The sequence below is a fragment of the Anopheles arabiensis genome, chromosome 3 (genome assembly GCF_016920715.1).
Source record: "Anopheles arabiensis isolate DONGOLA chromosome 3, AaraD3, whole genome shotgun sequence".
Taxonomy (NCBI): domain Eukaryota; kingdom Metazoa; phylum Arthropoda; class Insecta; order Diptera; family Culicidae; genus Anopheles; species Anopheles arabiensis.
Window position 1 is genome coordinate 11,190,306 of NC_053518.1, and position 14,271 is coordinate 11,204,576.

The 14,271-nt window shown below is 43.8% G+C and overlaps 1 protein-coding gene across 2 annotated transcripts in view; it reads right to left on the reverse strand.

The window, feature by feature from the left end:
* The window catches only part of LOC120900319 (signal-induced proliferation-associated 1-like protein 1), a 78,605-nt gene that overhangs the window by 46,032 nt on the left and 18,302 nt on the right, over window positions 1-14,271 (reverse strand). Inside the window, exon 2 of one of the 2 annotated variants that reach the window (XM_040307145.1) lies at window positions 13,486-13,564. The exons of the other annotated variant lie outside the window; for it this stretch is intronic. Within the exon in view, the coding sequence (XP_040163079.1) occupies window positions 13,486-13,542 (57 nt within the window). The 5' untranslated portion in view covers window positions 13,543-13,564. The remainder of the gene's footprint in view (window positions 1-13,485; window positions 13,565-14,271) is intronic. 2 annotated transcript variants of the gene reach the window in all.

Below are 14,271 nucleotides of genomic sequence, written 5' to 3' on the forward strand. Positions count from 1 at the left end.
AAGTGGAAGAGATTACTACGGGCCGGATGGCTCGAGGCGCACGGCAAATTTACGACCAAATTGGCACACAAATTGGCGATATGGAGTTCAGTTTTTCTTGCCATTGCTTCAAACGATACTGCTTTAAAGATTTCATTTAAAAGTTTATAGCTACAAGCAGCGCGAGCTAATGTACTTTCGAACCAAACGTTTCAGATTATTGCGTATAGAAGAGCAAAACCCATGATAAGGTACCACACACAGAGCGCTATTTATTGTTTCCGCTAATCTGAATAACAATTTATAGAAACATTCTGGATTGAACAAAAAAGGCGCGCTACACTACGCGAGTAGTTAGTTGCCTGTCCTTGACAAGTGTGTAGTGTGTGTTACGTCAACGTGAGACGCATTGTAAATCACAAGGGTGTAGAAGAGTCACAGATTATTCTAAATATGGCTGATAGTAGTATTTATGGGACGCTATTTCAATTTGCTTCGACCGTAAAAATGAACGAAGCAGAACGAATACGACACACCGAAGAAGCAGGGGTTGCAAATTAAGTGATCAAACTCTTCGCTCGTTTGCTTTTACGCGAGCATCTTCCTCTCTCTAGCAGAGGCTAACAATGTACGAGTGACGAGCAGACAAGTAGATGACCTCTAACATTCACCCCGGTGTCTATTATGCTGCAAGAATCGGCACAAGTGTCTACCTTCTTCAAAACGTCACTCAAAAACGAATCACTTTCGAAATGATGTCAGGCCCAAAACACGATCACTTGAGGATCGCGTCATGATTCACCCCGCTCTGGCAGCACATGAGAGGAGTCTCCGTTTCCTCCCCTGGAGTGACGCGAAATTAATAGCAATATTTATGAGGCTTTAGGTTTGCTTCCCTAAACGCTACCACTAACCGAACGCGACGACGCGTTCGCAGCTAACAACTTGCAGGCCGCAGCACTTCCCAGGTAACCGCGCTCCAATGATTCACAGCAGCGACGTGTGTTCACTAAAAACGCACCCACACACACTCTAATACACATTAGTTCCCTACCGTCCGGAACGAAAAGCCTGGATTAGACGAACCAGGGAGGGAACACGATACACAACCTGTGCAGTGTGTGGTGGTGTTGCAGGGCAACCGCGCACTAAGGGCGAACTGGTCACGTTTTTATGGGATGACGGTTTTATGGCAGCTGCGACACCAATCAGCGTGCGATCAATGCGCGTCCCACACAAACAGCAAAACGTCACCCTAGGACACAAATACACACACACCCTTGCCTTCAACTTTGGCGCGTGAAGTCATTTTCCGATTGGACTAATTAGCATTTTACACGCATGATTGTGTCAACAAATATTAATGAAACATCTTAAAATACAGCTCTAACCCACTAGCGCTGCTTTGTGTAGTGCCGAATGTAAATCTGGCCCCGTGCGGCGGCCTCTGTGTTTGAGTAACGCGCATCAATCCTAAATTGTAACAGTTTATTGATGTCCAAATTCATCTTGAAGCCGTTTCGAGAACAGGTGGTGGTTGAATTTATTGCCGGGTCGTGCGCTTATTATTTTGGAATAACACTAAGATAAGGCAAATTATGCTGGCCATAAAATGAAGGAATATCCAATCAAAAAACACTCCCGGTCTCTTAAAACAATATTTTGAGGAAATTTAGTCCGAACTCCATTACTAGCGAAATTTATTACTTTTTTATCATTTTAATCGTTATTTATACCTATTTCACACAAATAAGCAATGAGTTGTTTAGGGATGGCTGTCACTTAAAAGAGGAAGTAGTAGTACTTTTACAGATGACTTGTGGAGTGTGGTCCACGACCTGTATCCGTGTTACTGGATCGCATTGGACAAATTGACATTTATTTCGAATAATTAACCAACAAATAACTCGGCAGGGAACACCACTTCATGACATCATTGTCCTCTATTTAATCAGACGATTTCGTTTACCATACAGTAGCAATTTGAAGCCACTTAGCGAACGATTAAATGCACCACCACCTTCACCACGCTGGCACGCAACCACCATACTTAGCCCAGAGAGAGCCGCGGTAGTAGTGGTACACATTACAGACTTTACATAATTAGCGATAACACCAGGCGATGATGCTCCGGCGTAGATCATGATCATCCGCGACCTTTGTCTACAAGATTATCAGTAAGGGCAAAGAGGATTGATGTTGAGAAACTGCGTTTATTAGAGGTGCTGTACCCCCTTTGTAACGTCATATCTATCAAATGACCTAACAAACAGTCGTACGATTCGAGCCCCCTTTTTTCCCCCGATGAAATCTCAACGCCCGATGACCGATGACCGACGACAAGTTTGCTAAACGATGCTACCTACTACTCACTATGCCTCCTCCTATCTCTCTCCTCTCAAAAGCGATAATGACACACACACAATCGTATAATTAAAAATGCAAGAATTGCATTCGATGCAGCGTGTTTCCGCCCTTGCGACAATGGGGGGACATACCCTTGCTATCTGGCTTGTCTATCGGCGAAGCGATTAATCCCTATCTTCACTCACTTAGTAGAAAAGCTGTAGCTTAAATTTGTGTGCAAATGATGAACTAGAGCTGCTGTGTGCGATGGACACGGCACGATTATGAAATCCACTTCATCACTCACCCACACGCACTTTGATGGCTCCCAAAAGATCCCAAAAGTAGCCGGTAAGTAGCAACGGGTTCGCCGCTTGCGCGATGAGCTAACAAAGAAAACATCATTCGCTCATTTGTCTTCATGTCGAGAGGCTTTGTTTAATTTTGCCTTACATTTGTAACACACATTTTATTCCTGCGTGAGTGGCACAACTGTTCATTCATCTCCCAGCACGGAATTTTCCTGAGAAAACTAACCATTAGAGCACATGCGCGTATTGCAAAACAACGAAACCGCAGCAAAAACACATCTCGATACGCAAATGATTTTAATAAGTTTGGCGTGGAAAAAACAGACCCCACTAAAGCCTTACACCTTTATGCTGACCAGCATGATTTGCTAGCGTAGCTTCTTCCTGTGCTTCCTATTGTTTCGAGGCTGATGTTCCCGCATCACGAAATGAAAGTGAAGAGACCAGTGGGCTCGTCTTTATGCTCCTGACGGCTCTGTATGATGGAGCAGTGGTCTAGCGTTCCCTCACTCTCGTCGCTCTCTTTCTCTAATGGATAGATGCGCGGAAGAGATACATATCTAATTCGATACGCTCCCTCGCCGTCGTCCCAAAGGTCAGTCAGACGCATTCACACGCACGACGCAATTAGAAGAATACAAATGAAGCTAGCCCCCATGTGCGATTGGGGAATACATTGCTGTGAGGGATTATTTTTGTGGAAGCTTAGACCCCAAAAACGTTAAATTGAAACACGAACCTCCTCTCTTTCCCGTTACCTTTATGAGATGAGGCAAAATTAATTCCGTGCCATATGGACTTTAAAGGTGGATGGGTAATGCAGACCAATAGACGCCGTTAAATCAATACCACTTAGGTGAAGGCTGCAGTGTTATTTAACGCTATACACACGAAGGGATGCATCCATTGACCGATGAGTGTAGCATAGAACTGTCCTAATAAAACATTTTATGTACGTTTTGGGTTCGGACTTTGTATGCAAATTAACGCACTTCCATCGTCGGGAAAGGAGGCGCTAGCGCGTTTAATGTGCCGCACACATCAGCAGAGACAGAGAGAGAGCTCAAATCCCCCCGAGAGAACAAGCAACATATGCTTTTCCTCGTACGGGTTGTTACTGGGGTTTTTTCCCTTCGTTTATGTGTTTTTCTTCCATTTGTTTCTACTTCGCACTTCAATTCAAGAGATACGAGGCGCACCCCTTAAGCCTGGCATTTCCGATGGATTTTCCACAAACCGGCCACAGATGTTCCCTCTCTTCCGTCACCATTTGCATTGTACACTGTAGTGCGGAGTAGCAGTGGTTTCGGAAGGTTTAGGTTTTATTCCTACGTTTTGATTTTATGGGCCGGCGTTAAAGAACAGTTCCTTCGATGCGAGCAAACCCGTGTGTGCTTTATTATTCCACCCAGAGACACATCATCATCATCATTGCCATCGATCGCGCACTATCGTTTGAAACGATCGTGGTCCTCCTCCCCTGCTCTCTCGAATGGCATTTAACCATTGTGTGGCACACGCTACCACTGGCGTTCTGCTTTAATCCATCACCGAAAATAACACAATCGGAATAAATTTGTCCAAACGTGCGAGAACGCCGCGGATGAATCATGCTGACAGAGGGTTTTATTCAAAAGACTTCGCCGTATGTAAAATGTAAACCAACAAATAAATACACATCTCGCCACACAAAAAACTGCATCCGTAACATCAACTCTGCCCGGTTCGTTCAAAACAATGCTTAGCAGCAGTTTCATGGTGCGTAGGCGACGAACAAACGTGTGTCAACCTCTGTGTCTGAAGATCGTCGAATTGCGATCTTGATCGACTGTCGTACAGGGCCCCGCAGTCGAATGTCGCCAAGAGCAGTGTCTCGTCGCTGCTGACGGAAGATGCTGCTGTGTACCGATGGAAGACAATTTAATCCTGGATATAACACAACACAATTGGTGTTTGTACAAAAAAGCGACAGCGCACGAGGTAAACAATATAATCAAAGCAGAACCTTATTTGCTTATGGGATGGGATTCTAAAGCAGGATCTTGCTCTTTTTGTGGCGGAATTCTTGAAATCATCGTTATAAAATTGATTTAATACGTTACTTCAACATTGTTTACCCATTCCCTTTCTCGCTTGGAATAAAGCTTACACTTTCTTTTCAGCTTTCAATGACAAAACAAAACTAGTCCAACTGAATCGACACAAATTCCATCAATCTGAAAACGTTTGAAATGGTGGTAGACAAAAAAAAAACACAAGGTTTACTTTTTCCCAACCGACACACTAATAAAAACAAACGAACCGTCAAAGACACACTCTCTGTGAGTACGCCGCCCGCACTACAGTGCCACACTTTCATTTCGCTTTCAATTTCTGTTAATCAATTCAACACCCACCTACACCTTCCATTACGGGGTAAGTGTGTACATACACACACACACACACACACAGATCTGCCTCAACCGCGGACCGAAAAAAAGTAATCGATTTATCTCCAAACCAAAACGATCGAAGAGAAATGCTGATAGAGAAAAAGAAGCTGAACCTCAATGCTGTATACATATGGCCAGATTCAACACATGGAAAGAGTACAGCAGGGAAAGAGAAAGAATAAAGCAACTTATCCAGATGGGGTTAGCCTTGCCAATAAACATAAAATTCAAGCTGTTTAAATATTGATTTGTCAATCGTTGCCGTTTTGGATGTGTGCCAATTAAAACTACTTTCGGAACGTTTTAATGTTCTTTTTTTGTATTTTACCACTGCATTGTATTGACTACAAATGAGAATGGCAAATTAACCCTCCCTTTCATGAATAATAAAATTTAATCGGATTATATGCAGAGTTTGAGTTGTTCGCACAAACCAATCCGACACAAATCCTAGTCAGAATATAAAAGGAAAACATAGTTTTACTCCAATAGTACTTTTCATGACACAAGTTGCACACAAACTGACATGGAACAATTAAAAGAAGAGAGTTGACGAACAACAAGCAGCAACGAAAAAAATAAAATAAAAACAACCGACCACAAACGAACGTAATTAATACAACCGAGCAACGTAAATCACGCATTATGTGCTTTTCGGAACACGCTTGGATTCACTTTCGTGGTCACGAGTCAGTGCACACGCGTCATTGCACACCGTCGTCACACGGGCAGGCGCATAAAAGAGACAAACGCAGTGGCAGAGTAGTGGAGTGGTTGGGAGAGGAGGGCATAAATGAATTGTCATAACACAGTGTTTTGTTTCTAATTTCATTTTCTTTTAAAACAACCACAAACGCTTTGCTTGGCAATGAAGATCATGTCAAAAGTGATGAGCATGCAGTGCCGGGGAGGGCGTACGTGAAACGAGATGATATAAATATTAGCTTTCAAAAGCCTCTCGACCGAACGCTTCACAGACTAAATATTTACAAAATAGAAAAAGCAAATTTCAGCTTAAAATAGATGATAAACTCCAAAACGTGTCGCATCCACCGACGAGAACCTGTGCCATTAGTCACTCGCTGAACTAGTTTTCTAATTCTCTTTGCATCCATAAATTTCGAACTCATCCCAACCTTTCTTTTCTTCTCCCTTCATCATCACCAACCAACTGAACTTCCTACTGACCGCCTGCCACCTCGACACATCGGTCACACCTTTTGGCTAGGATCCAGCGCAACACAGCCTTCCTCCATGCCACCTCCATGGCTCTCTTCTGGGGGGTTAAGGTTTGTGCAGAAACACACACACGTTCCAGAGCAGAAATTGTTCTAGTTTTTCAGCGGCAGCTTTTCTCTCTCCTTTTTTTCCACCCCGATTCTGTCAACGCAAATTATGCGGATGGGTCTGATTCTGTTTTCCGGGCGGCGGTCCGCTTTCAACGAATAGTTTAACGCGGTCACCATTATTCACACACACACACACACACACAGAGCGACACACATACATTTGGCAGGCCCTTTTTATTATGCTAGTTCTGTAGCGTGAGCGATGAGTTCATTGCTCCGTGTTAGCTGAGAAACTATATGCGCTGATGGGGGCATGGAGGCATGGATGACAGTTGTCTGATAGAGGATAGTGCAAAATTAATTTAAAACATGACTTTTAATGTTCATAAGCTTCATTGCGTCCCTTTGCTACCTTTCTCTTTATTTTAATTTGTTTCAGCTAAGCGTGGTAGTGCAACTTTACCAAACAGAATAAAATATTTTATAATTTGCAATTGTTTTAAGCTAAAAAGAGCATGTTTATCAAATTATTATGATCATTTTTCATGGTCACAAAACAAAGCGAGCGTAGTGCAAATTCAAAACCATTATTCCACCGTCCGATAAACCCAGTAGCATAGCATTAACGCACTCTAAGGCTCAATTTGAAATGCTGTGCCCCGCCTTTTGCCAAGCAATCATCATCAAAATATGATTTGTAATTCAGCCGGCTGAGCCCCTCGGAGCGGAAAAGTGCCTTTTTTTTCGAAACATGTCTTCACTTCCAATAGCAGCCACAGCACACAGACACAAAGCCACTGTGTGGCGTGCGCGTCATTAGACGTGTATCGCAGCAAACAATTAAAATTATGCTGCGAAATGGAGGAACGAAAAAAACAAACCCTCCCATCAACAATCGGACATGGGCGAAGGGAAAGGGCACGTGGCCACATCGTCTTTCAAAAACGTAGAGTTTTACTTCCACTCACTTGCATGCAGCTGCTGCTGGACAGAAGGCAGAAAGGTAGGCGGAGGTTGGTCCATCCGCAGCAAAAAGCTGTGGCAGCGCGCGCTGTGGCAATTAAAAATCACAAACTGTAGCCCATAAATCAATCACAACAGTTTTATGCTTGCCTTGGCGGAGGCGAACAATCAGCACAACCCCACCCACCACCACCCCACATCAAAAGCCATCATTTATTTCCCAATTTCGAACGCTCGCACGCATCTCACTCTCTCCCTTCGGAACGATGACCAACCATCATCGTCAATGAAATCTGTTGCATTTTTCGCTTTATTAAAATTTCCTTTTCAAACGCCACCGGACCGTGATGATGCTGCCGCGGCTGTCTGCTTGCAGCTCCTTTGTTGCGCGACATTGGTTGGAAATTCATCATCTGAAATATTGAACCACACACTCCGCCCCGTCGTCGACCGTAAGACCGACTGAGAAAGAGAGATCACAAAATGCCCAAGAAGAGACACAGCAGCTTTTAAATTAAGCATTTCCGGTTTCAATTAATTCCAAACTGCCAGAGTGGCAATTTTGCGTCGCCAATCGAGAGACTCTGGTGATGCTTTGATATGGGGGGGATGATGAAAGGGGTTAAGCCACCCAGCCAGCAACTTCAACACAGGCCTGAGAGAGGAGAGATCGCATCAAAAGGTTCCCCGCTTCAGCAAAGCCTAATATGCAGCGTGTGCCCCCCCCCCGCCGACCGCGGAGACGGATTGTTTTAGTTTTCTTTTGATAAAATACGCATCAAGTGTAACTGTAGTTTTGATTATTTTCACCACTGCCGCCGGTCTCTCGTTAGGACGGTTTTCCCAGCCACTGAATGAGAAAGCCAAATGGTGAATGAAACAAAAAAAAACACTCCACGCACAAATCACTCGACGACAGTTGAATAATTTCCCTTCCTTCACACATTACTCATAAAACATGAAACATAATGGTTGGCCCATTCTAATGAGCCGAGCCGATAAGAGCCGAGCTTAGGGCGTGCGTACTTGACACAGACTTTTTTTATGATTAGTCTCGTCTCTCGGGCTGGCTGCATCCAATCTTCCAGCTACTGGTTTTTGTCTGCGTGGCCGTGGAAGTGCAACTCCCCACCACCTCCTCCTGCTAAACACATACTGCATCTAAATCATACAAATCATCCAAAGCATCAAGAGCATCAGAGTTAGCCGGCTTTGCGCCTCGTCAGTCCTACGCTCCCAGCAGTGTTGGAGCAAATAAATTTAAAACAATTAGCCATTTCGTCGTACCCCGTTTGCTTTTGTACTGTCATTTTGCTCACCACCACCCCCTTGGGTGAATGATACCAACTTGCTGTTAACAAAACGCCGACTGCAGCGCGGGCTGAAGATTAATCATCCCGTACTATTCAAGGGTAAAAACAGTAGCGACTAGGGAGGATGTTGTACGGGATGCTGGTGAGCTGATTGATGTGCCTCTGTTTGCATGGTAAATGCAATACTTAAACGATAATTTTGACATAATCGGAACGCATAAACAATAACAGCGGAGCAGCGGATGCGAAGTGATATGTGTCAAGATTAGCGTGTCGGAGCGCGAGGAGCCAAGGTTTTAATAGATTTTATTGAACTTAAGCCGAGGCTTCAAATGAAACCCTCAATGACCTTAAAGCGACTCCAGTAACTGCCACGTATCGTATACGTAGACGTTCTATAGTTTCGTGGATATTGTACCAATGATCTTTGTGCATTCCCTAAAAGTATGACTCATCAAACGAGTTCCGATGACGCTTTTGGTGAAACGTTTCTGAATTAATTTGAAAAAAATCAAATCCAATCATTTCTTTGCTGCTACTTTAACAAGATTCCAAACAAATTTCATGATCTTTCCACTATTTTTGACTCTCTTGAGCAGCAGAAAGCTTTTCAAGTTCTGCCACTCCTTGAGACATAACGGCAGCAACTTCAAGCGACAGTTTTGGAGAAGCGCCAAAACTCATTCAAACTTTAATGCGCCCTCCATTCAATCTACTCAACCATTCATAAGATAATGTTCTTCACACACAAACGTTGCCGTAAAGGTAAAAAGAGAATATCCGAAGAAAAAAAAACCCCACACCACCAAGGCCTCGTTACGGTTAAGCCTTTAGGCACAGGCACAGAAAGACAACTGAAAAGTCCTGAACCCTGCCTCCAATCCAGCGGCACCCTAAACACTCTACGTCTTCTTTGTGCTCGTCACAGGACGCGTCAGAGCCAAACGTCTACTAATGATTCTGCGTCTCGCCTGCAACGGTCACAAAAACGCAGCACACAGAGGAGAGACCCGAACAAAAAAAAAACACCCCGAACCCCAGATATATCCTGGAACGACGAAGACGACAGCCCGGAGCACAACACAGAGCACCGGAACGTGAGAATTTTCGCATTCCCGTAATTAGCCGGCAAAAGCTATTAAACTGGCGAATGCATTTAACGGAGAGGAGAGTCTAGAAGGGCTGTGGTGCTGCAGCAGCAGGCCGCCCGAGGGGGTTGCGAGTTCTGCTGCTCCTTGGCTGCAACGGGACCGGATGAGAGAGGTTCAACATCGTCCAGAAAACGCATCGCACATTTAGAGCTGCACGCGCGGTGTGCACAGCCAGTAAAACGTGGCGAAAGTCAAACCAAAAGCAAACCCGGAAAAGGGACAGGGCGGCGTACGCCGAAGAGGCTCGACATGCGACTTCAGTGTGTGTGTGTGTGTTGAAAGAGGAAAGGTCTGCAGCTAAACGTCAGATCCGGTGTGGAAAAGACCATTTCATCAGGCAGAATGAAGAAACGTTATTACGTGTCGTATTATTTAGGGTCCCCGCCGGACGAGAAACGTTCTTCAGGCACTGAAGTGAGATCGAAAGGCATCGTCGTCGTCGTCGTCGTGGTCGTCGTACGAGTAAGCTGTCATTCTCGCTAGACAAAGGCTCTACTTAGCCAAATCTCTTAGCAACAGCAAAGGACTAACTTCTCTTATTGTCATTCCTGGCGTAGCTTGCAGGGAAGAACTTCAGAAGAAGCTAGTCGACAAACATTGCGACAAAAATGTTAGGATTGCTACCGTCACCCCATAAAAACACGGCAAAAACCAATCAGAACTTGATTTAAAAGAATAAATCATACAAAGTAAAGTAATTTAAAACCTATTTCTCTGCAAATAAAAACAGAAAATAAGCGCATTGATTAACTGAGTCACGCCATAAACCAAATGCAACACATTAAGCAAATCATGCATTCTATACAAACAATGTAACGATTGCAACTTTCAAGTTCGTTTGATCATTCCGCCACGTTTTTTTCTACCATAAGCTTTGATAAGAAAATGTTGCACATGTTCACTTCAATCGGAACGTGCACCAGCAGTTCATTATAACTTCCTCGAAATGATAAAGAAAGGGACGACAACCCAACACTTCTTCAACGAAAAAGGTTTTGTATATAAAAAAAACAAGTTCAATGTCAATCCTTACTAATGATCAATTAAAACGGACACTTTTATACCCTTACTATTCAATCAGTAATACAATACACACTGCAAGATTCATTACTTTATTATATGTGAGAATTGCTGTACAATTCAGACACTTTCATACAATAAATTCCAGCCCATGTATGCCGCCACCAGCGAGAACATTAAAACGATTCCCCATCCGCGGCAACGATTTTTAACACCGGAAAGAACAACCGATTCAGAATCGGTAAAGGCTTCGCTTTTTCGATTGCGATCATTAAAATAATAACGATGACTTGGCTCTCTCAGCGCGGCCCACACGCACCCATCCGGGCTCCATCGCACAACCTACTATAAGATACCCGGTACACCACAACACATCCGGTGGGATTGGTTTTGATTGCGAAACTGAAACGCACTTTGCAACTAAAAACAGAATAAAAACCCCTAGAGAGAGAATGAAACCAGGCAGAAGAGATCACAACACCACACACCACCCAGGAGAGCTCGGCCGAGGAGAGACCGGAATGGAAGCATTAAACCGCAAATGCATCAGAACCGAACACCGTGCGCTCTTCCACCGCGGGGCGGCGTCGTGTAAACATTCTTCCCCGGCGATGCTGGGTTTTCAAGTTTTCAAACACGTTTTTGAGAGCGCCTGCATCCGCCCAAGACTCGTGTGCACGTACGCACCACCGCACATAAATCGCCGGCTCGGTTGATCTTCCCTTTGCTAAAAAAAACAAGGGCCCGCATTCGCTTTAATCGTGAGCCTACCACCACCGAACCGATTAAGTGCCAGCACTTTTTCGCAAAACAATCTCAGCCGGTCGATTTACCCGGGGCCGCGCACTTTACACTTTCGCGCCGGATTCCACACAACGCCCCAAAAACCCGCGCGCGGAGGGGAAGGAAGTGAGCCCACCAATAAACACACCACAGACACACACACTCGATGTCCATAAAATTGTCCCGTCCGGGTCTCGGCCGAGTGCAAAATCTTTGTTGTTTTGCTGCTGCGAAAGAGTCTGGAATGCAACCGCGCGAGACTGTGGTGGTTGTTGGATGGCAAAGTTTGTGGCTTCGAGATGAAGCAGCAGAGCAGAAAGGAAGTTTATAGTTGCCACCACTATGGACGCCCTTTTCGCTTCCCCTCCCAAGCATCTTGGCTCACTTGTTCAGGAAATGTGCACTCCGCCGGAAATGCCGGGCAAATCTTTTACGCAAACAGACTGATCCGAACGGTTTACCGCGGAGAAACAGCGACAGCGAATTTGTCACGCTGGTGGTGTACCTCCGGAATGTAGGAAGCATTATTTCGCAATTACTTTCACCTCTAGAATTCCGTGCGCATACGGACAACAACAACAGACACTTTCCTGTATAGTTCAATAGACAAGCCAAGTAAAACAAACATAGCTTTAAAGAAACACAGTACAGAGAACCACCTTCCCCAACAATGGGGCCCTTCGCGATTCTAGTAAGCTTTTTATATGGAGTTTGACAGTTGGAGGCTGAAATCATGTAAACACTCCATACAAAACCACACACAAAATTAGCCTGTAATTTTCGGTCTAGATTAATCTAGCCTAAAAGCTAGAATTAGATTCGAGTACCTGCTCGAAAAAATGGCAAAACACGGTGTTGTTTACATTTACCCCAAGGTGGATTAAAGAGATCAGGTGGTGAAATTTAGAATCAAAGTTTATGTAGTCCAGGTGGTTTCATAGCATTTTATAACCAATTTTTAACAGCACTTTTGACAGGATCGTTGAAAATTAACACTCTTAAAATCTTCATTCACAAACAGAAACGATATAAATCAGCCTTCTAAATGTATACACCTTGGGATAAGCCCACCTGTATATTATACCCACTTAGATAGCTGCTCGAAAACTGCTATACAATGCAAACAGCTGACAGGCTGAAATTTCAACCTACGAACTTCAAACGGAAAGGGCCCTAATACTGGTAAAATCCAAAATCTTCGGAATCTTTGAAGCAGCGTTTCCGGCAGAGGTCATGAACTTCAATTAGAGCATATTTGAAAACTCAACAATTTTGCATCCTTACAACACACACACACACACACGAGACGACGCAAACATAGCAAATTGCGAATTGTATTTGTTTTGGAACTAATTTCCGGCATAAAAAATAAACAACAGATAAGAGCCTTTTTTGTGTGGTTTGCGCATTTGAAGGTTTAGCAAAAACAGATGTGCAAAAACAAACGCGTACTATCATCGAGGAACGACAGCTGCGCAAAGAGCATTATCAGTGGTATGGCGGCCCGAGGGGCTTTAAATTCCTCGGCTTAATGATTAAATTATGGTTTTCGCAGTACAATGTCAATCGAAATGCATCGCATAAACGGTATCAACCAGTAAGAAAATTCTTGATAAGAGGTTGTAAGAGAACAAACGAAAAGCAACTCATAAAACAAATTTAAGAGCAATTCAATTTAGATGCATAAGAAATAAAGCGAATAAGACAAATAGTACAAAGTAAAGATAAAAGTAAAAGAACAGAGCAATTCAAACCAAAATGTAAAAAAAAAAGAAAACACACAAGAAACTACAAGATAGAGACCAAGGAAAAAACCCACTTACAGAAAAAGGGATAGATGTCTCACACGAAGGAAAAAAAAAAAACAAGAAAACGAATACAAAACAATCACACTTTACCTTGGTCTTCTTAGCGATCGGATAATGGACGGAGGAAGCTCTGGTTCTATGATACATGCAAAGTGTACTGGCGACTTACCTGCAATTGAGAGGAAACAAACAAAAGAAACGTAAGAAAAATATCGTTCAATAAATATATAAAAAAGAAATAGCTTGAAGGATAAATAATAAATTGCCTTTTATTTATATTTTTTTTTTGCAACAATAAAAAGACATAAAAGTTTCAATCCCAAAAAAAACACGTTTCTCGCATCATCCCAAGAGACTGCTTGTGTTCAAACTGTCGTCGCAATCGAAAAACTTGTATTGTTCTGGCAGTGCACAACATGCACCAACAGCATGCATCACAACACCACCATTCCCCCCCCCCCCTCGCAATCATTCATTCTGTTTCCCTTTTTATTTCCCTCCCCAGCGTTACGCTACACGATAGCATGTGCACATGAGCAAGGTTTATGTTTTTATCACCATCACACCACCAGCCTCTGCCTCTATTCGCTCTAGCCACTAACCCCCCTCGCGGGACCGATTCGAATGGAACACGTACGTAGAGAACGCGACGACTTTCGGAGCGCGCATGCTGTTCTGCAGTGCAATTTGAATTCCGGTATATGCAGCCAGCAGCATGCATGCTCTCCCTCCGGTCCTCGGTTGCACCTGTGCGTTGTGTGCGCGCACGGCCTGACACAATAACACAAGGGGGTTCCGCGACCGACTGTTCCGAGCGTGCTCAATCAAGCGGAAGAAGGAGAATAATAATAAAAAAAAACCGGTAACAGACGAACA